This window comes from Micromys minutus, assembly GCF_963924665.1.
Source record: "Micromys minutus genome assembly, chromosome: 20".
NCBI lineage: Eukaryota > Metazoa > Chordata > Mammalia > Rodentia > Muridae > Micromys > Micromys minutus.
Window position 1 is genome coordinate 15,542,658 of NC_137955.1, and position 22,984 is coordinate 15,565,641.

Here is a 22,984-nt window from a genome sequence, read left to right on the forward strand (position 1 = left end):
AAAAAAAAGTGCTATGCTGGTAAACAAGCAGGCCTTAGATGACCAGACAGGGCAAAGTGAAACCAACCAGAATCTCAAGTTTTAAGAAAATCCAAACAGAATGCTATGACCTGTAGGTAAGACTAATGTTCATCCCTAATGTGGCAATGATATCAAATGGGGCACAGCATTTTGAAATCCTACAGAGTATACACACAGGCTCTCGTGGACACAGGCGACTGTGATACCATTAGAAGCATGCCGGTACAGTCTGGTGAAAAGTAAACCATGCAAAGTTTCCTTTAATAAAACTTGTCAAAGCTTGTCTTTAAACAAACAATAAAAACAAAAACAAAACAAAAACCCCACACTTTTGTAAGTCTGGTATGGTGTGTATGCCTCTAATTCCAGCATATGGGAGGAAGAGGCAGGCAGATCTCAGTGACTCCATGCTAGCAAGACCAATATAGTGAGACACTATCTCAAAAACAAACAAAAATTAAAACCACACGAGTGACACACATCTCTAACCCCAGCACTTCTGTGGCAACATGAGAAGGAAGACAGGAGAATGCCCCAGAAGCTTGAGGGACAGCTAGCCCGGAATATGAAGTAGGACAACAAAAATCTTTTCAACATGCTTCAACAAGGTGGAAACAGAAGAGAACTGACACCAGAAAATTGTCTTTTGACCACTGCATGCATCCTGTGGCTGTGCATGCCAGCATTTATACAAGCACTGAATAGTAGTAATTGTCTTTTAAAAACCTACAAAACACAACTGGATATGAAGGCACACACCTCTGATCCCAGCACTGGGTAGGTAGAGGCAGAAGGATTAGAAATTCAAGCCAGATTTGGGGGGGGGGGGGTGGCTAGAGAGATGGCTCAGTGGTTAAGAGCTGTACTGCTCTCCAGAGAATTCAGGCACCAGCATCTAGGTCATATGGCTCACAGCTACCTGTAACTCCAGCCCCAGGAAGGTCTGACCATACACTCTGAAACACTTTCTCTGCCTTATTTCCCAGACTCTGGCATGTGAAGTTCTCCTATCTGCCCACTAGATTTGAGAAACAACTGGGTAAAAAGCTGAAGATACAGAGAGTTTTTAAGGCAATTTAGATCATTTAAGTCCATTCTAGTATCCTAAAATTCAAAAAATAATGTAATTAAATTAAAATAATTGAATTTTAAAATAATTCATCCAAGGACAGGGGATCCAGGGCAACTACTAGTAAACACACTCAACTTGTCTCTCCCACTGAATGTTAGAAGAAGGAAGAAGAGAAGGAAGATGAAGAGGAAGAGGAGGAGGAGAAGATGAAGGATGGGATGTTCTGTATAGAGAGGGCAGAACAGGAAAAGCTCCAGCCCTGGGAGCATCATTTAAACAACCTTAATGCACCAAACGTATGCATCTCATAGGTGACAACAGAAATAAGCACATCTGTAGTAATTTGCCCCAAGGAACAGGAAAGAAAAGTAACGCTCAGAGATAGTAGAAGCCACTATTTACCTCCTCCTTCATATACCTGGCACCAATCTTAAGTATCCCAAAACCATATCTGAGAGGAAACGATGGATATTTGCAAGAGCAAAAACTGAAGTTCTTCTCTATTCACTGGAGTAACAGTTCTAAGGGGATGGGCTCATGCAACATCCACTACTTTTAGTTTGCTTCTTTTTGTTCTAGGTTCCTTAGCTCCTGGCTGATTCCCATGCAACTGTGGGAGCAAACCACAAAGCCAGACTAGCAGAGCCACAAATTTTAGTATGGACACTGAAAAGGGAAGTTCTAGGAAGCTGGGTTTTCAGAAAATAGTAAAATACTATTTGGAAATTAAGAGAGCATTTCTCCTTTGCTTTGCAGTACTGGAAGTAGGGGTCAGGGACTCACACACCTGACAGACAATCCTCCAAGAACCTTTATCCTCAGCCCAACAAAACACTTTAAATAATCTACTGATCAAAAAAGCAAGTCTGGGGGAAAATAAAATATTTTAGAGAGAGATGGATTTAAGTAGAGTACTGAAGTATGAAACGCTAAAAAAAGAGTAAACGTGTTTTAAACAAAATGAAATACAGCATATAAAATTTGTGAAATAAAATTGCAGTAATTCAAAAGAGAGGAAGACAGACAAGCCCCAGCTCATTTCCTTTCAGCATCATCTGGATACAAATCCAACCGAAGGATGAAAGGAAAGAAACTAGTGCTGGGTGGGCAGCTCAGTGGGAGCTTCTAGCAAGCAGAGCCCTGGATTCACTCCCTCTAAAAGTGAAACACAAAATGTCCAAGCTAAAAATAGAGAAAAGGGACCTGTGAATAAGAAGGGAGCTCTCAGGATTTCAACTGCTGTGACAAAACACCATGACCAAATAGCAAGCTGGGTCAGCTGACACTTCCACATCACTGTTCATCACTGAAGTCAGTCAGGACAGGAACTCACACAGAGCAGAAACCTGACACAGGAGCTGATGCAGAAGTCTTGGTAGGTGGGGAGGTTGCTGCTCACTGCTTGCTCCCCATGGCTTGCTTAGCCTGCTTTCTTATAGAACCCATGACCAGCAGCCCTGGGATGGCCCAATCCACAATCGACTGAGCCCTCCTTCACCAATAACTAATTTAAAAACCCTACAGCTGGATCTTATGGAGGCATTTTCTCAAATAAGGTTTTATCCATTCAGATAACTCCTTTGTGTCAAGTTGACATAAGACTAGCCAGCACTGGGGAAACACCTAATAAACTTGTAAGAACCTTTATTTTATAGAATGTACTGATAAGAAATGAAAAGAGTGGGCTGTAGAGTCAGCTCAATGCTAAAGAACACTTGTTTCTCTTTAAGACGACTCAAGTTCTGTTCCCAGTAACCACGTGGCTGCTGACAATAGTCTAGGGGTTCCAAATTCCACTTCTGAACTCCATGTGTACAAATGTGGTGCACATACATACACACAGCTAAAACACTTCATACACATAAAATAAAAACAAATCTAAGGAGAAATAAGAAGAAATGAGACTGTAGGTAACGCTCTTACTATTGGCCAGCCTGCCACCCTTCGCAGTGTACTACTAAATAAACCTGCTTTCTGAGAAAGAAAGAATGAGAGGGAGGGAGAAAGAGGATAGATTAGCTCACTGAACCATAACATCTGATAATCACATTTACACAGTTCAAACACAGGCAGTGGCAAAACAGAAAACATCTATTGCCACTACTTGTGCATAGCTGTGACTAAATTGCCTGAGAACAGGTTTAAAGAAATTTTTGTGTTGACCCCATAGTTTCAGTTATTAATCTGGTCATATGACCCCATGAGATTGGGCAAAGTATGTGGCAGGAAAACTGTATATTCTTGGCACTTGAGGAAACAGAGAGGGGCCATTCAGGGAGAGACCAAGTAAGATGCAGACCCAAGTTCATATCCCAAATGACTTACCTCTCCTAAAGAACACACCTCCTTCTTTACACTATCTCCTAGTTATGCATCAATAATATGACTCCATCTAAGGGCATTGTGCCAGTGCCCTTATGTTCTAATCATCCAGTAGCATGACTATCACAGACCCATCCAAACTAGTGCTTCGATAATCAACTAGGCATTCTTAATCCAACCAAGCTTATAAAGATTAATCATTGCAGCATCCTAAGGAGTCCAAAGAGGAAGGAAATCTAGCCATTTTGATAGGATAAACAAGTTGATGATGCTAAGCCTAGTTACAGGAAAAGAGGGCAAGTACACACAGGGGAAAGATTTACTCTGCAGAGCACAAAGAGAAATATCACTTATCAGTGAGTATAAAAGAACAGTGTATGTGTGTTATGGTTTGAATATAAAATGTCTCCCACACCCTTCATGTCTTGAGGGTTTGGTTTCCAGATAATGGCACTATTTTGGAAAGTGCTGGTAACTTGGGAGGTAGGGTGTAGCTGGAAGAGGCAGATGCCCTCTGGGACTGGATCTAGCTAGGGCCCTTTCCTGATTATTCGTCCTGCCTGCCTCGAGGTGAGCAACACGGCGGTGCCACACCCTTCTGCTCTGGCGATATTCTGCCTCATCACAGGTCCTTGGAAATGGAGAAAACACATCATGAACGGAAACCATTCACCACAATAAGCTTTTCCCCCTTGGTATTTCTAGAGGGCACTTTACCAGTAAAGAATAGTGTTTCTAGACTTACTAGAAACGCAGATGGTCAGCAGAGTTCAGAGATTCTTACATTAAATACAGGGCTAGCAAACGAGAATAATCTTCCAGCTCAAGTCATGACAAGGATGACATACGAACTATACTTAAAGTTAATCTGTGAAGGCAGAAGCCACTCTTGACTAAAAACTAACACTTTTCTCACTACCCAAAAGTACTTATTACAAAGTATTTTAAGTTTTATACTTTTTAAAGGTTCAATAAATACAAGCTCTTAATCAATGCAGTATTAGGAGGTGTATTTTATTTCTCAAAAACATGTGTAATAAGGATATTAAAATGAACTTCAAACTATTAAAATGAAAGGTATAAATTTCATCCAAATACTTTTAAGTGCAGTGAAGAAATCCCTTGAAATTAAGTGCTCCATCCTTTCAGAGTGGTGGCCCTCAAAAGATTCAAGACATCTGCATTTACTTTAAAGCTCATCACAACAGAGTGGCACTTTTAGGAGAAGCATATGGTGTGTTCAACAGTCATCTAGAACAGGGTCTTTCGTCAAGCAAGGACCTTTCACTTATGTATGAAGTGGCCAGATAAAGCAAAGAATATATTTTTGAGCCCTAGAAAACACAAAGAAATAATTCTTCACCTGGCTTTGTTAAGGACACAGCAAAACATACTCCAAAAGCAATCAGACCTGTACTGAGAACACTCCCTCTGCTGAAACAATTCTAGGAGGTCAGTGAAACAAAGAACTCTAGAGAGGCAAGGAACTTTCTTAAGAATTATGTCCAGCCAAAGATCACCTCTCTAAAAAGTACATTTCCATTATAAAGGATAAGACACTTTCTTCTTAAAACTCTGAAGGGCAGAGTTCAACAGCTGTGCTACATTAAACCTGAGCCCTTCCAAAATGAAGAACAAGAGTCTCTAGAGAGGAGAAGCATGGCCTGCTTTCTCCAAAATTACCAAAATGCCTTCTCTGCCTTTAACCCACCCCAACCTCACCCCTGCCTCTCATTAGTACATAAATGAATAATGTAAAAACTTAGGTTTTTTTGTTTGTAGAAATCTCCTTTATTCATCTCCCAAAGAAAGCCATATTTTTAAAGTCTTTGAAGATAAAACTTATAAAAACTACTGGGGGGGGGGGGGGTCAGGAGTTTTCAGCCCTAGCTTCCTATTAGAATCTCCAGAGATAAGCCTAAATCAAAATTTACTGAAGCAGTAATTGTGTCCAAAGTACCTGACTGCCTCAGAGGGCGGAACAGGCGACTCTAAGAAACAGCTGACGTTTAAAAAACAAAACTAAACTGCAGGGTGATCCTGGTTTTGTAAGTCTTGAAAATGCAGAAAAGAAGAAAAGATTCCATTTGGTTAAGTAATTCTAAATAACTTAAGGCTGCATTTACCTAGCAAAATACTCCACAAACAGAATTTGAAAACAGAAATAATGAATTGTCCCCTAGTCCTAACAGAATAGTTTACAAAACACAGAATAGTTTACAAATATATTCAAATATTTATATGAAAGCAGCTGCAAAAAACAAAAAACAAAACAAAACAAACAAAAAATGTGGCTATTGTATGATTCAGTCACAACAGGTTCTCTTAGGCTCTTCAGAAAATGAAACTAAGAAAGAAAAGCTGTAAGAACTAAGGGATTAACAATACTCTTTTAACCTTAAAAGAGGACAAGATTTTATTGTGTTATATTTATTCATTTTTGTGTGTATGTCTATGTGCTTATGTGGGAGGTCAGAGGACAACTTGCAGGAACTGGTTCTCTCCTTTAACCATGTGGGTCCTGGATACAGTACTCAGGTCACAGTAAGCAATCTGACCCGCCCATCCAAGGTTTTAGTAACTAAATTTTAGCCATCATCATGGCTTCATTAAATCTCAAAATTTTACAAAAAATTCTAATGGGTTGTTACTCCAAATTCAAATCATACTTAAAAAAGGAGAAAAAAGGTAAAAATGATGAAGGCAGGTTAGAACTGGTTGGGCTGGTGCAAGACAACAACCCCAGAGTAAGCAGTCTTTTCTCATTCAGGACCAGCACCTTAGTGTTCAGGCCCAGTAAGCCAGTTTGTTTCTCTGCTAAATAAGCCCTTCAGCTTAGGGGAGACATGAGGATGTGATGGAAGCAGCAGTCCTGACAGAATGCCTTCCTAGTAAACAAATTTGAAATTGGGTTCTATTCATCCCAATCTCAGCCACCCTGTGAATGATTTTAGGGTCTTAACTCTGAGGGAGGAATACTGTAGAGCGGTTCTGGAAGCCACGGAGGACAGGTACGAGCTCTGTGAAGGGCTATTAAGAGAAAGCTACTTTCTCTTTATCAGAACATGGGACTCGACCTCTGGTCTTCAAAGACTTGACATTCTGATCTGCTTCGAGACTATTCCCTTAAGGAGAGAACGGATTTCTTCTCCCCAGAAGAATTGCCTCAGGCAGCTTCTCACAGAGCTCAGTACATCAGATCGCACGTCCATGACACCATGCCTGTCTGCTTTTCCTTCTTTTTTTCTTTCAGATACTGACCAAAGCTTGGACATGATTTCCCCTGATGCCCTAGGACTGATTCCCCACTTTCTCTGAAGCTACCCTCCCTTCTTCATCAATGTGGATACTTACAAACACCATTGCTTTCTTTTCTATGTTCCCACTCCAAACAGCTGTCAGGATTTACAGCTTGCCTGTCAGGTTGTTTTTCACTCAAATACTGATAAACTGTCCTCGATGCAGGTTAATCAATGAGGAATTAAAAAAACAAACAAACAAACAAAAAAACCCCACAAAACTTAAAAACAGACTCAAGAGCTCACATATACTTTTAAGATGGTTTCCTTTTCTTTTTTTTTTAAATACAATTCTTTTTTAATTTTTTATTTATTTTATGTGTATGATTGCTCTGCTGCATGTATACCTGCATGCCAGAAGAGAACATCCTTTTATAGATGGTTATGAGCCACTATGTGGGTGCTGGGAATTGAGCCCAAGACCTCTGTAAAACAGTCAGTGTTCTTAACCACTGAGCCGCCTCTCCAGTCTTCAATACTTTTAAAAAACATGACATAATAACTTTTTCCCAATGACAAGGGCAGTTTATAAGAAAAACAATACGTTTTTGGCAGAGCTCCACAAATCCCTCAGAAGAGAGGGAGAAAGGATTGTAACCCAGAAAGGTCAAGAACATCAAAAGAAAACACACAGACTCAACTAACCTGGGCTCTTCTGAGCCTGAACTGACAGTCAGGAAACCTAGGGTCTGACCTAGGCCTTCGCTTTGTATGTTATCGCTGTGGAGCCTGGTCTTCTTCCTCAACTCCTAGCAGTGGAAGCAGGAGCGGCCTTGATTCTTGCCTGCTTCTGAAACCATTTTCCTTCTACTGGGTTGTCTCATCCAGCCCTGATACCAGGGCTTGTGCCTAGTCTTATGACTTGTTATTCCATGCTTGGCTGATAGCCCTAGGAAGCCAGCTCTTTTCTGAAGGAAAATAGAGTAGTGGAACTGGGGGAGAAGAGAGGTAGGGAAGGGGCTAGTCAGGAAGTAATATATGAGAGAAGAATAAATAAATAAAATTTAAAAATATGTTCAGGATACCACACTTAATTACATGCATGATATGCACTTTTCTTAAGAGTATAAAAAGACAGATCAGCAATCTCAGCACTGGGGAGAGGAAGGCTGGAAAATCAGGTGTTCAAGGTCATCTACAGCTAGCTACACAGTGAGCTTCATCGTAATCTGGACAAATGATATTTTCTCAAAATGGGGATTAAAAAAGTAAAATAAAGACACCTATAAACATCTCTTATACTAAATTCAGAAAGAAAATTCTTTTCCTTCAAAGCCCAAAATATTCAAAGTAAAAGATACAAACATCAAATAGTGTTTCAAATAAAGAATATACCTTGCTAAAAGAAAAAGCAGAAGACACTGGAATTTAAATTTACTGTTATCAGAAATAACACTTGTCACAGAAGTCAACATATTGAAAAGTCAAACAATTTTCCAAGAGGAGAATTCTCTTTTGCACCTGTCTACTTACCTAAAAACAAGAATGAGAACATCCTAATTCACAGGTACTGAAAGAAGCACAAGACAGAAAATAAGGGAAATCCTTGGCACACTGATTGAATGAATCACAGTAAGTTAGAAAAGTGAGCTATGCTGAATTTGTGCTCAGAATGAATACTTTGACGATGGTAAGAAGATGACAAATTCTATAAGCTTCTCCATTTAAAATTGTCTTGATTGGGCAGACAATGTGTGTTCTGTCAGAGTTCTATATTCAGTCCATCTCCAAACCTATTCTAGCATACATTACTCAAAAATCAACTCCATCTTGGGCTGGAGAGATGGCTCAGTGGTTAAGAGCACCAACTGCTGCGCTTCTAGAGGTTCTGAGTTCAAATCCCAGCAACCACATGGTGGCTCACAACCATCTGTAGTGAGATCAGATGCCCCTTTAGGTGTGTCTGAGGACAGCTACAGTGTACATACATACATATATATATATATATATATATATATATATATATATATATATATAATAAATCTTTTTTAAAAAAAAGAAACTCCATCTTTTCCCATTATGCCTCGGAAGGTTATATTTCATATGAAGTCAGTTACTCTCATTCCAAACAAGTCATCATATTCCAATAAGCATCCTTCTCAAATCACTCATTTCCATTTCCTGTTTTTAATTTTTTTTAATTAAAAATTAGTCAGGATACTTGTCAAAATGTGTTAAGTATAAATCCATTCCTAAAACAATCTCAATATATATAAATTGACTGAGTTCAAAGTGAATATCTTAAACTCAGACCAGTACAAATAATTCCTTTAAAATACATATAGAAAATTGTTTTAAATTCATATGTATGTAGGCTAGTAGATACCTGGCTCTCACTAATGTCTCTTAAGACCTACTTTACTTTCCCAAATGAATATACAAACATACACATACAAAATAAGTAAATGTAAACAAAAATATTTAATGAATTAGAAAGCAAATACTGATCTTGAAGGCTTGTTTCCTTGGCCATCAAGGTACAGTAAACACAGAACTGATGTCAACACAGTGTCCTAGGACCACTTAGGACCATTTCCTCACTGGAGGTCTCTACAGGCTCAACTCCACAGAGATTGGGAGCACAAAACCTACTTCACAAAAGTCTCTCATAACCTATTCTTCATCATAGAGCCTAATCAACACCCTCTGGGGACGTGCTATCCTAAGAGCTATGTTGTAGGAAAACAAAAGATCCAGTCTAAATCTGAGAAGTCCTAGGAGGGAAGGTGATACAAACAGACCGATCATGATAAAATGAAAGAAAACAAACAGGACACCAAGTAGCTTAAGTCCCACTGTCACTATTTGGAAAGAGACAACCAACTTATCTGTTGACAGCCTCACATCTTAAATAGATACAATTTGTGTCAGAAAACCCCTTAGGACAGCAGTCAGGGATAGTAAGGGCAAGAATGGATGACTAAGCATTAACCCTCTTCAGGTAAGGAAATGGACACTCAGAGAACACAAGGTGTCAACGCTAGGCCTACTCAGCTCTCTCCCCTGCCAGGACACGTGTGTGTTTTTCTTTCTTACTAGCTGTTTTTTTCTGTACATTGACGTTATAACTGAATTCATGTGACGGTGTAGTAGTACGTGCTTCCTTCCACCACTGCTTGCCTCACTGGTCTGGCTCTCCTTTATTTCACTCACATGATGTAGTATGCCACTGCCATTTCTTTAAGGGTTACAAAAGGATTTTTGAAAGAAATTAATATTTAAATTGCCCTGATGGGTTGGATTTCTTTCTATTCAGTCTTTACAAATCATTAATTTAATCAAATATCGGTAAGAAGTTTCTATATAAACTCAGGAGGGGAAACATAATTGTCTCAATATGCACATCATAAAAGTTAAAAAAAATAAAAATAAAATGTGGTAGTGTGAAGTCAAAACTACTTTCCATGGGTTTTAATTTTTAACTTTGAAACAAATGTGATCTTATATGATTTATATATGCTATTTTCAAATCTTTAACATTTACAAGCAAAACCTGTTAAGTTTAGATGTGTAGTAACAGCTCCCTGTTTGTAACATCCAGTATCATCTAAACTTTACCATAATTACTGAGAAATACACTAATGGTCCCTTAAATGTGTTTTCAGTTCTATAATGAGCCCATTAGTATTAGGTTATGCAAATTATATGTTAAGTGGGAAATATCTAAACTAGATCACCATCAGGTTAGCCATAAAGTAATCACTGGAGTATTTTATCTTAGAGAACAGTTTGCTATTTCCCAAGTTCCTCATATGTAAAATTAATTACAAGTTTATTTCTTACTTTCCACTGGTATTACAATATTTACTTTCCAGTGACTGTATACTATATATATGTACTGCTCTATGACTGCCTACAGAACCCCCACCCCCACATGCCTTTCTGCAACTCCAGAGTGCTGGGATTAGAGTTTATGTGCCCAAGGAAGGTTTTATTAGGTGCTGAAGACTGAACCCAGTACTTTGTGAATGTTAAGCACTCTCTGTGCCAACTCAACTACATCCCCAGGCCCTGAAACCTTTTACAAATCTCCTGACTTTATCAAGGGCAACCTTTTCTTTCCCACAAAGCAACCACTACTTAAAACTGCAACAAAATTTGGCTCCAAAAGTTCTAACCAGCTTATTTTAACTCTCTATTCCCTTTGTATTGAGCTAAATTAACAAATACTTTGATAGATCCTATTTTCCTTTTTCTTGTTTAAAAGGTATTTAATGGTTTTGTTTTGCTTGAGACAGGGTCTCTTTAAGTAGTCCTGGTACTCACATAGATCCAACTGACTTGGCCTCCCCAGAGCTTCTTTTCCTTTTTTTTCCTTAAGTACCACATTCTAACCGTCCCTTACACAGTCTTCCATCTTCACTGTAAGCGGCTATCAATACAAGGCCACTGTGCGAAACAAGTGATAAAATATAGTACCTCATAGATGAAAATGCTTGTATGGGTAAACATGTGCTAATAATAAACTCAGGAAAACAGAGAAATATATAAAAATAAAGTAATGCTGTGGGAGGTTGGGGGAGGGGACAGTCACCACAAAAATGACTCAAGATAATAAAATAACAATCCCTCCACTATTGTAATGGGCTAGTTTAAAAAAAAAAAAAAAAAAAAAAAAACCGTACATGAGAAACCTTCCGGCAGATCTGAGTTCCAGGCCACCAAGGGCTACATAGTGTGATTCTGTCTCAAACAAACAAAATAAATAAATAAATAAATAAATAAATAAATAAATAAAAATAAATAAATAAATAAAAATAAAAGCCATGGTACTGCCAAAGAGCGTAGCTCCGTGGTGGAACTCAAGCCTGGGACGCACAGTCAGGGGTTCCATTTCTACTACAGATAGAAAGCCGGTACGCTATAACCTTCCGATGGATATTACTATAAACCCTGAAGTCCTGAGAAGTTTTCCTCTTATGCAGAATGATGAATGCAGCAACCTTTCTGTTTAGAAGTTCAGTTGATATTCACTAAAGCCAGGGAAAGGAAAGCAGGGATTTACCCTTCCAGGCTGGAATGGGGCAAACAGGTGACAGACTGAGGGGATGCAGGACATTGGGAGAGTCGCCCAGACTCCTCCCCTTCTCGGGAGGCAGGAGCAGGTCACAGCTCCTTCACACACCCTCGCCCGCAGCTGTAGACCCAGGGTTCCCGAGAACCCGAGACCCCCGCAGAAGCCTTGCTGGAGACCAGAGTCCGTGCCCGTATCCCGAGGAAGGGTCAGCGGAGGACGCGTTCCCAAGGCCGCCTCCGGGACCCAGCCGGCCCATCCTCCGCCAAAGTGGAGCGACCTGAGAATCCTGAATGAATAGCTCGACAAGGCTGACAATTATGTTACCTGGATGGAACTCTACAAACGGAAACCGCAGCTGTAGCCAGTGCCCTGCGCCTCCACAACGCCTGTCTCAGCGACACTGACATTGAGACCGCCGCCATTTTCCTATGGGCAAATGCCAGGATGGGAGTACGGATCCCCGCTAGGGACTCACTTCCTCCAATCTCAAAGCAATGCGGCCACAGTGAAACAGAATCCAAGTACTGTTCTCCTTTTGATATTGAGGGGCCGGAAAAGAGATAAAAGTTTTAGTTGAAAGAAAAAAGAGGAAAATAGATGAAAAAATTCAGAGAATGGAAATGTTGTCTCCATAAAAAGTAACTTACTCCTTATTAGTAAGGTTGGTCATTTACACTGAGGCTGAGAACCCCAAAAGAAAATGCTTCAAAAATGTAAACACCTGTAACTCATAATTTTTCAAAGAACTCAGAATATCTGAGGCTGAGCCCACTGGAAGAGCCGGAGGGCTCCTTGAGCCTTTGAGAAACTAAAGTAGTACTTTCCCAAAGTGTTGCCAGATTCCGTTTGCAAGCCTTCATAACAGGCTGTAGTTATAATAATCATATTTTCCACACTAAAAATCTGGCCTCGCCAAAGATTAAAGAAAAAAATAAAGGAAGAAAGAACATATGGACTGACATGAAATCTAATTGGGGCTGGGAATGTAGCTCAGTTGGTAGAGTGCTTGCCCAACAAACAGGTAGCCAAAAGTCTGGTGATCTGTTCCTCCTATAAGCCTTTGATTTCTGGTAAGCCTTGGGTTTGAGGATGAGGGTGGAGGATGGAAGGTTGGAACTACCAAGCAAACGCCTCGCCCCATCCCCAACCCGGAAAAGGGGCGGAGCCATCTTGATTACTCTTCTATCTCCATCATTCCTTCCATTTGTCAACTATCCCATGACCTTTAAAAGTAACAATAACCAAAGATTCTAAACGATAATCAGGTTTAACTGCCAAGAGTCTTATCAGTTCTTACCTGGCTCCTCAGTACTTCAACAACAAACTTTTTCTCTTTCTTTCTTCCAAAGCTGGGACATCGAATCCAGGGAAAGTGTGCAGTTTATCATTGAACTAAATTCCTAGTCTTTTTGTTTCTTGTAAGAGACGGGATCTCTCGATATTATCCAGGATAGACTTCAATTTACAATCCTCCTCCTTCAGCCTCCAGATCATTAACATACCTTTTCATCCACTAATGTTTTCAACATTCTTTCTCCAATAATAACCAAATGTTGATGACAGAACATTAGTTTTGCAAGAGCTTACTTAACAGAGCACTTGGAAAAAAATGTTTTTATATTGATACAGTGTTGGCCTGGGTATTTATAATACCTGTGATAATTCTTTTTAAATGGATTTGTTTATATGTGTGTCTTAGTTAGGGTTTTACTGCTGTGAACAGATATCATGACCAAGACAACTCTTATAAGGATAACATTTAATTGGGTCTGGCTTACAGGTTCAGTCCAGTTTCATCAAAGTGTCCAGGCAGGCATGGTGCAGGCTGAACTGAAAGTTCTACATCTTCATCTGAAGGCTGCTGGCAGAATACTGGCTTCCAAGCAGCTAGTATCAGGGTGTTAAGTCCACACCCACAGTGACACACATACTCCAATAAGGCCACACCTCTTAATTCTGCCACTTCAAAGTATGCATGCATGCAAATGTGTGTCATAGCACGTGTGGAGGTCAGAGAACAACTTTCAGCTGTCAGTTTTCTCATTCCAACTAACGTTGTAGGCTTGGTGGCAAGTACTTTACCACTGAGCTGTCTACCCAAGTTGTATAGGGTGATTCTTAATTCCTCTTTTTGCCTCAATCTTTCAAATATATTTAGAATTTGACTATGTTTCCTGCCTCGCTTAGCAGTGCTTTGATCCAAACCACTGTCCCCCTTTGCAGGGATGTTCGCATTTGCCCACAGTGCCCACAGCAATCAAAACTATTGGGTCAGAAGTCACACATTCCCCCTTTCCACTAAACACCCCACGCTGAGCTTCTAGCTTAGCTCATCAATGGAAAAGCCAAACACCTTATTATGATATTTGAAGGCCAATATAGGGGCAAAGATACAGCTTAATGGTGTGGCATATGCTTATCATGTAGCTGTGCCAGGTTTCAGTGCCAACACTGGAGGGAAAAAGACTCCTGACTTCACGCCTTACTCTGTCCTTCTATTGCAGTGCTGTAGATATTTCCAGACATGCTTGTCTGAAAGACTTTACCTTGGACATTCTGCAGGCCCAGGATGCTTTTCTAGTATCTGAAATATTCTTCTCCCATTGATCTCCTCTTTCTCTTGCCCCAGCTCTGCTTCTGTCCTCCATCTTACATTTTTGCTCACATGTCACCATCAGTGACAGGCTCTTTCTAACCTCCAATTTCAATTGCACTCTAGAAATTTCTATATGGATTTCCAGACTTCTTTTTTCTCTGCCTTGCATATTGTACGTTTTAGCCCTTTGTGAAAATTCTATGATATGACTTGTGAAGCAAACATCCTTTGAGAAAGAAGATTAATTTCATTTGATGGTTTATTTATTTTTATTTACATGCATTGATGTTTTGTCTGCATGTATGCCTGTGTGAGGATGTCGGATCCCCTACAACTGCTCTTACAGATAGTTGTGAGCTGCCATGTAGGTGCTGGGAATTGAACCCAAGACTAAAAGTGCTCGAATTCTCAACTGCTAAGAATTCTCCAGCCCATACCATCAATTTTCTAGTGGTTTTCCTTACCTCTGGGAACAATTTATTTTTTAAATTCTGCAATAAATAATGACCAAATAAAGACTTTCTTTTTACTTCCAATAATTACCAAGCTATATAATTTTATTTTCACTTTTACCTAAATGTATACCATGGTCCATACTAGCTTATCAAATCCTGACTGCCAATTATGAATCCTTCCAATGGATTACCATTGTTTGGGGGGCAAAGAGAAAATGCCTGATCAGCTCAAAACAGACTCTATCCTGTCTTCTTCTTCTCCAGCCCCCTTCCACTATGCTCACTGGACATTTTTCTATCTTATGTCCCAGTCTTCTATAAGCTGTTGCTCACCGAAGTACTCTTTCTTGCCAATTCTCTCATTATCCTCTGGGCCTCCAGATCTTAGCTATTATTTTATATAAGGTATATATACTTTATTATAAGGTTGTAGAAGGTAGCAACTACATCTCAGATTCTTCCTATATCCCTCTTCCGTGTTGATGGAAGCTAAAACCTACAAAATTAGACCAAAACAGCTATATACTTGGTTTCCCTGAAGAGATCTTGCAGCTAGCACATTACTATGTCCAGAGAAAGTGAGATCTGAAATCCCTTATGGTTCAGAAAAGCTTCTTGGAGCAGAGGAGAAGGAACAACAAGGCAGATGGAGGAGGAGGAAGAAGAAGAGGAGAGAAAAAGGGTGGAGGAGAAGGTGAAGGAGCAGGTGGAGGAGGAAGGGGTGAAGAAGAAGAAAGAGGTGGGGAAGGAGGAGAAGAAGAAATAACAATGCCCCTTTGTTGCAGTAAATATTAAGAAATAAAAATCAGTTTATCTCTTTACCATCCCTGTGGTCTCACCCCTCAGGCCCAATTTTAGTTTGGAGCTACACGCACCTCTGGTGCCCCGTATGAGATGCCACCATGGCTCAACTCGTCTGTGCAACTCCCTTCCCTTGGTGGTTTTCTACTGCCCGTTCTCTGCCTCTGTCCCAGGGTATTTCTGTACCCCAAAATCCCACACAAACACAGCTATACAGCCCAATAGCTTTTAATACAGGTTTATATATTCAGCTCTCAATCCACAAATCCTCTACACAACAAGATTGCATCACATAGATAAAGATACATACTGCCCTTCTACATGAGATATTAGACCTATAAAATCCTTAATGTTCATACCTATTTAATGCCGAAAAATCCCACCTGGGTCTAGCTGGTCCTGGGGAAGCTCCGTGTTGCAATGACCTCCCCACTCCATCCCCTCACTTCCTTCGCCTCTCCAACCTCTGACCTCTCTTGTCCTCTGACCTCTCTTAGACCTCTCTTTTCTCCGCCCCCTTGCCCTGCCCAGTCACTGGCTTTCCTTTATTTTACTAATTAAAATGGGAAGGTTCTGTTGGAGTCTCAAGACTAGGCAGCCCTTCTTGGGGAAGTGGAATTAACATTAAAATACAAACAGTTTTGGGACAATCGACACACCTTATCTGTTCTTTCCCGGCCATTATATAAGGATGTAATGTCCAGAGTTGTGGCATCTACTGAACAAGAAGGAACCAATGGTAGCCAATAAGGCAGGAAGGAAGAATATAGAAAAAGAAAGAGCCTATGTCTTTAATGACATCATTGATCCATCTTTGACCCAAACCTGAGAAAGATATGTCCACACATTGTGTGATATCAGATAACATATAGCTTAATTATTACACCACTATTTTTCTCTGATCTTATTTCTAATGCTCTGGTCTCTGTGACTGCAGCAGTTCTTTGTGTAGACATCCTTAGGATGGAATTTTTCTCCTTCCTAGTGTCTTCCTTGCTTAATTTTTAATTCAATGTAGTTTTCTTTATTTAGAATGCAAAGCCAGTTATCCAAGGGAAGGACCACATCTGTTTGTTGGTCAGTTTCCCAACATGGAGCCTAGTTCATTGTGCCTGTCATTGCTGTCCTTCTGACAGAATCTTGGTACATAGCCCAGGCTGGATTCAAACTCAACCTCCTCCTGCCTCACCCTCCTGAGTGTCACAAGTACAAGTATGTGCTTCATTTGATACTTGATACATAGTGTATAGAAAAAGACATGTAGAAAGCTAAGTATGTTAGTGTGTGCCTTTAATCCGACCTAGGACTTGAGGAGCAGAGGTTGACAGATCACTGTAAATTCCAGGTAAGCCAGAACTACATAGTAGTGTCCCACTAAACAAGACAAAAACAAAAACAACATAAAGAATAAAAGGAAAAGAAAACTGCTTAGAGCATTAAAAATATAAAATACAAGAAAATAGTTTCTCTCTTACTTTGTTGTTTAGAAAAGGTTTGCATAAATGACGTTCACTATGATTTTTCTTTTCTATTTGCTGGTTTCTAAAATGCCACCCTTGAGCCCGTGTTTTTTTCTGGAAACCTGGTGAATACAACAGATGAGGCCTTCCTGTGGCTGGAAAGAGATCCGCAAGCAGAAATCTACCTCTTAACCACCTTCCATTAAAAAAAATTAATAACCACTTTCATCTTCTTACTTCTTACATTTTAGGTACTAGGTATAAGCTGGATAACGGAGCAGAAATAGTTTGCTCTGTGCACGTTTGGAGGTTTTTTGTTCTTCTTTTTTTTAATGTATTTTCATCCAAACTATAGCTTATGCTAGTAGGTTAATAGAATGTCTCACTGCACATTGCATTTTATTGTTTAGGAGCATTAGGATAGAAATTGACTTTTCTTCTTGCTTGCATTTCATGCATGGTGGCCAAAAGAAACATTTATCTTAGTATTTCTGATGGCATGAGAAATTCACAGTGGATCTAAAGTTGCCTGTTTTCAATTTTTCTCCTTGCACATGGGTCTTTAATAAAGCATCCAGAAAAATAAATGAAAACCAGATCTTTCTATCAGGAGTTTCACACAAAATCACCAGAGGCATGGCAAAACCCCCTCATCATTTACTGGCTACAAACTATTGTTTAAATCACATCTTATATTTTTATTGCTAACTTAATTGAAAACCCTTGAATTAATACAGTATCATCTTATAAAATTATCATGACCTCTGGCAAGGCTTTTGAGACCTTGGCAACCAATGAAACAATTTCCATGTGTAGTTAAGAGCTGCTTCTTGAAATCAGTTTTGGGAATTGGTACAAATGATCAAAGTCCCTGTGAACTCGAAGAATTTTCCTACATAAATTTAATCATATGCCCTATTCACACTCTTGAATTCTTGTGCTAAGGTTTCAACTGCTTCTACATCGTTCTCCTGCCTAACCTGTAGAACTCAAGCTGACTATGTCTTTTCTTTTTCTCTAACACACCTGAAAGTCTCTTGCTCTCTTATGTGTTCTCTGTCTTAGCAAAACACTACCCCTCTTCAGAAGGAGACGCCATCAACTGCAAAGCACATCATTGTGTTCTGTTTTAATAAAGAAAGGAGAGATCCAGCAGTCAAATCATAACTGGACTATTGTGTATCTTGCTTTTAGAGGTAAGACCTGGGGAAAAACATACCATAGGGCAGTTGCCTAATAAATCACTTTTGTCCTCGGTAATAAAGGACATAAAAGAGAGGTGCTGAGGGTGAAGGTGGTACCCACATAGTTAGTGTCTTTAACATATATATGTTTCTGAGATGCCTTAAATGGGATTACAACTTATAAGATAAAAAAAAAAAAAACAAAAAAACAAAAAACATAGTTCACAGGAATAACAGGGTCATTAAGAAATATTTTGACTGTAAATGAGGGTTTATATTCCTTTTGTAATTTTTCCAGGAAAATGTAGGTTTACCTCTGAGAAATAAGGTCATATATGTGCAAGCCTTAAATACGACTCATTGTTATTTGAAATGCAAGTATAAAAGGAATATTGTCTCTATGAAGACAACCTTCCCGACAAATTTTGTTAATTGTGCTGGAATTCTTAACTGTTGGCAAATGACTCTTTCCCTTTTTCGTGTTTTCTAGATTTTCCTGTTATTTTTCTCTTGCCCCAACTTTGCAAAAAAAAAAAGAAAAGAAAGAAAGAAAGAAAGAAAGAAAGAAAGAAAGAAAGAAAGAAAGAAAAGTAACTAACTACTCCCAATCACTATCTTTTTTATTTGACCAATCTTACTCAGCTATTTTCTCTCCTGGAACCTCCATTGTCTTTCTCATTCTCCTTCTTGCTAATGACTTTCTGCGTGTGGGAAATAAAGCAATCAGAACAGCCATTCAGATAAGACTCTGACTTACCAGCAGCTACAATCACGTGCTCTCTGTTACCATAGAATAAGCATTCAGGTCTCCTGTCTACAGCCAACCCCTCTGCTTCTCCAAGGAGATATGGTCTCATCCTGGACCACCTACGATCTGCCCGTCACTTTTATCTACAGATACTTTACTCTTTACAGGACCATTCTCTTGGGCAGACTGTGATTTCTTTTGTTTCATTAACAATTAAGCTTACTTTGGCCCGACTTATCCCACCAACTATTGTCTGGTTTCTCTGCAGCAACGCCCCTCTAACTTTCTGTTCACTGCTTCGATTGTCTCTACTCCCTCTCTCCAGCATTCCGGCGGTACTTTGTCTCCTGCGGCTCCACTGAATCCTTCCAGGTCACCGACCTTCATGTTGATAAATCAAGAGTTAGTTCTCGGATTTTGCCTTTTGCTTATCATCCACACAGCTCATTTCTCGGTCCTCGGTATCTCTATTTGCCTGGAGTCCCAGGACATCAACATCACATTGTCCTAGTATCTCTACTGTTTTGCTTGGATGCTTTTTTTTTTTTTTTTAAGACTCCAGTACTGGCCCCTCTTCCCCTTCCCAACTCAATACTGTCAGAGAATCCAGGACTCTCCTGTTTCTAGATGACATCACTAACTTCGAGGGTCTTCAAATTTTACCTGTACATGAGCAGCTTCTTCACCCACGCCTATCCCTATTCATGATTTTCAGAATTGTATTTCTACCTGTTTGATCCCCCCCCACCTGTTTATTTTCTCAACTGGGTGTTAGATATTATAAGCCTAACAGGCTGAGCTCAATATTTTCCTCAAGTCTGTTTTGACCCTTAGTCGTTCCTATTCTTCTTAAAGATTTATTTATTTTTATTTCATTTGTGTTTCTCCATTGTATATTGCATGAGTGCAGTGACTATATAGACCAACGGAGGGCGTTAGAGTCTGTGGAACCGGAAGTATAGATGGTTGTTAAACACCCCGTGCATGCTGAGAACTGAACCCGTGTCCTCTGAAGAACAGCTTCTGAGCGTTCTCTCCAGACTCCCCTATGTTTTTTAATTACTTTCTTTTAAATTGTGTATTTGTGTGTGTCTACACATGAATGCAGGTGCCCTGATTCCATGGAACTAAAGTTACATAGGTAGCTGTAGTAGGTGCTGTGAACAGACCTCAGGTCCTCTACAAGAACAATACAGTCTCCTAAACACTGAACCACCCCACAGCCCAGCCTCCCTCTTTTAAACTTTTAAAAAACTTTTTAAAAAAACATCTTTTTTTTTTCTTTTCTTAAAAATGCACCTCAGTGTTGCTTGTTGCAATCTGAATTACATTGTCCTTTTCCAAGGCTCCTAAAAGTTCTTAACTTCGATTCTAATGACTGGCATCTGACCCACCCAATCAGATGTTGCCTCTGCCCTAGACATACAGAAGTGTCTCACCGAAAGGCTTTTTATTCATGCTAGGAAGATGTTGCTAGGGAAAGTGTCTAACTCTCTGGGTTGTATCTTCTCCTTGCGTCTTTTTCTAATGTGATAGAAGAGAGGAACAGACGATCACTGAATGTCTACTGTGTGCCAACCTTTTCAGTCAGCTACTCTGGGTGGTTGTTTTGTTTTTGCTTTTTGTTTTCCATTGCTCCATCCTCATAGCATAAAGGAGAAATCGAGATTCATCTAGGTTGAAAGCAAATTTCAGAGTCATACAGCTAGTAAATAACAAGGCTAGAATATCAACTCAGGGTGGGGCAAGCCTGCACTTTATTAGCCTATGGGCCTTGCTGAGAAAGATTTGTGAGGCCTAATAGTCGTCCATTCTTCTGGCTTTGATCTACTATCTGGCTTGCCTATCTTCCACTCTTCTCCTTCTTTCTTTCTAATTAATTTTTTGGTTAGGATACAAAATAATGGAATTCATTGTGGTATTCAATATATCATTGAATGTTGCTCACATTCACCCCTCAACTGCCCTCCCTGACTGTGGTGGTTGGAATAAAAATGACCCTCATAGGACCAGGGGGAGTGGCCTATTGGGCCACTGTCTGATGAGTACTTGTTGGAGTGGGTGTGGCCTTGTTGGGGTGGGTGTGGCCTTGTTGGAGTGGGTGTGGCCTTGTTGGAGTGGGTGTGGCCTTGTTGAAATGGGTGTATCACTGGGCCTCTGGCTTAGAGCTCTCAGAAGTTCAATTTTAGCCAATGTGTCACTGTCATTTTCTACTGCTTTGGATCCACATATAGAACTCTCAGCTACCTCTCCAGGACCATGTCTTCCTGTATGTTTCCACGCTTCCTGCCGTGATGATATTGTAGTAAACCAGAACTGTCAGCCATCCCCAATTAAATGTTTCTTTTTGAGAGTTGACATAGTCATGGTGGCTCCTTGCTTTCTGGTCTCTTTTTTTTTTTTTTTTTTTTTTTTTTTTTTTGCCTAAAATACTTTCCTTTCTGAGTTTATGCTGTATATGGTGTGTGTGTGTGTTTAAATTATACTCTCTATTTTTTTTATTAATTAGTATTTATGGACTTGACACAAACTAGAGTTCCCTAGAAGAGAGAAACCTCAACTGAGAAGATACTTCCATCAAAGTGGCCTGGAACATTTTCTTCATTAATAATTGATGTGAGAGGACCCAACTCAATGTAGGTAGTGTTACCCCTGGGGTAGGTGATCTTGACGTGCTTAAGAAAGTAAAAAAAAAAAAAAAAAAAAAAAAAAAACTCATATAAATGCAAACCAATAAGCAGTAGTCCTCCATGGTCTCTGCTTGGCTCCTGCCTCCAGGTTCCTGCCCTGTTTATGTTCTTGTCCTGACTTCTTCTAATGACGAACAGAGGTGAGGAAGCATAAGCCTCCTACATCCTCAAGTTGCTTTGGTCATGGTATTTCATCACAGCAACAGTGACCCTATCTAAGACAGGTCTGTGAGTCAAATAAGCGATTTTTCCTCACTGAGTTGTTTTTGATTAGTGTTTTAGCAAACAATAAAACAAACTAGGGCACTAAATGAAAAGAAAACATTTAATATCTGTCTTTCTGAGTCTGACTTATTTCTTTAATGCCCTCCTCTCCCCCAACTACTAGGTAGTGAACAGTGGCTGATGCTAGGGCCTCATGCATGCTAGTCAAAGGCTGCATCAGTCTATGCAGGGCCTCCCCTTTCCCTTTTTTTAGTTTGAGAAAGGATCTTGTACAATGGCCCAGGCTGACTTTATATTCATTCTATATCCCAGAATAGCCCTGAATTTTTGATCTTCCTGCCTCAATTTCACAAGTGGCTGAGACTGAAGGCCTGAGCCATTAGGCCTAACCCTACAGCAGATTTTCAGTCCAGGGGCTATCAATGTTTTTCTTGACATATAAGGCTCTTATCAGTTACTCCCTCTCTCTCAAAACCTTCCATTATGGTTGACCCTTCATTTGCTGCATTTTCTCCCTTACCTCCACTGATATTATTTCCTTATTCACTGTTACTTTTCTAAATGTGTTCAGCAGCTTCTCCCCTTTGGACTTTGCATTATTTGTCTGCCTGGAATTTATTGCCCTCTCCCTCCACCAGGGAAATCAACATGGTTACCTTTAAATCTTTGATCAAATGTCACCGTTTTAGTGAGTCTTTCTGTGACGTCTGTATTAGTCAGTGTTCTGTCAGGAGAACAAACCACATTAGATACTGCAGAGAACATTTAATTCACGAGGACTGTTTATATAGGTAATTGCATTGTAGAGAAGCCAAGTCAGGTGGCTCATGCGTCAAGGCAGAGACTACAATCAGTCCGGGCTAACACATTCCAGAAAAGTCACAGCTCCTGAGACCTGAAACTGTAACCGGGGCTGTGTAGCAGAAGCTGCGACCAGGGGAAGAAAGGACATTCCAAAGGATCTAGAATCATGTGGAGGAAAGGCTTTCAAGCACTGCCAAGCTGCACCTGTCTGTGAGCACGAAATGGGGTGGGGCTGGAGATAGGGGAGGAGATCTTGTTTATAATCTTCCCATTTGCCCATGTTTCCCTTT

The 22,984-nt window shown here is 39.9% G+C and overlaps 1 protein-coding gene across 1 annotated transcript in view; it reads right to left on the reverse strand.

The window, feature by feature from the left end:
- The window catches only part of NDUFS4 (NADH:ubiquinone oxidoreductase subunit S4), an 87,021-nt gene extending 74,857 nt beyond the window's left edge, over positions 1-12,164 (reverse strand). The window contains exon 1 of the mRNA XM_080933894.1: positions 12,056-12,164. Coding sequence (XP_080790020.1) covers positions 12,056-12,153 — 98 coding nt within the window. The 5' untranslated portion in view covers positions 12,154-12,164. The remainder of the gene's footprint in view (positions 1-12,055) is intronic.
- Between the last annotated feature and the right edge of the window lie 10,820 nt (positions 12,165-22,984).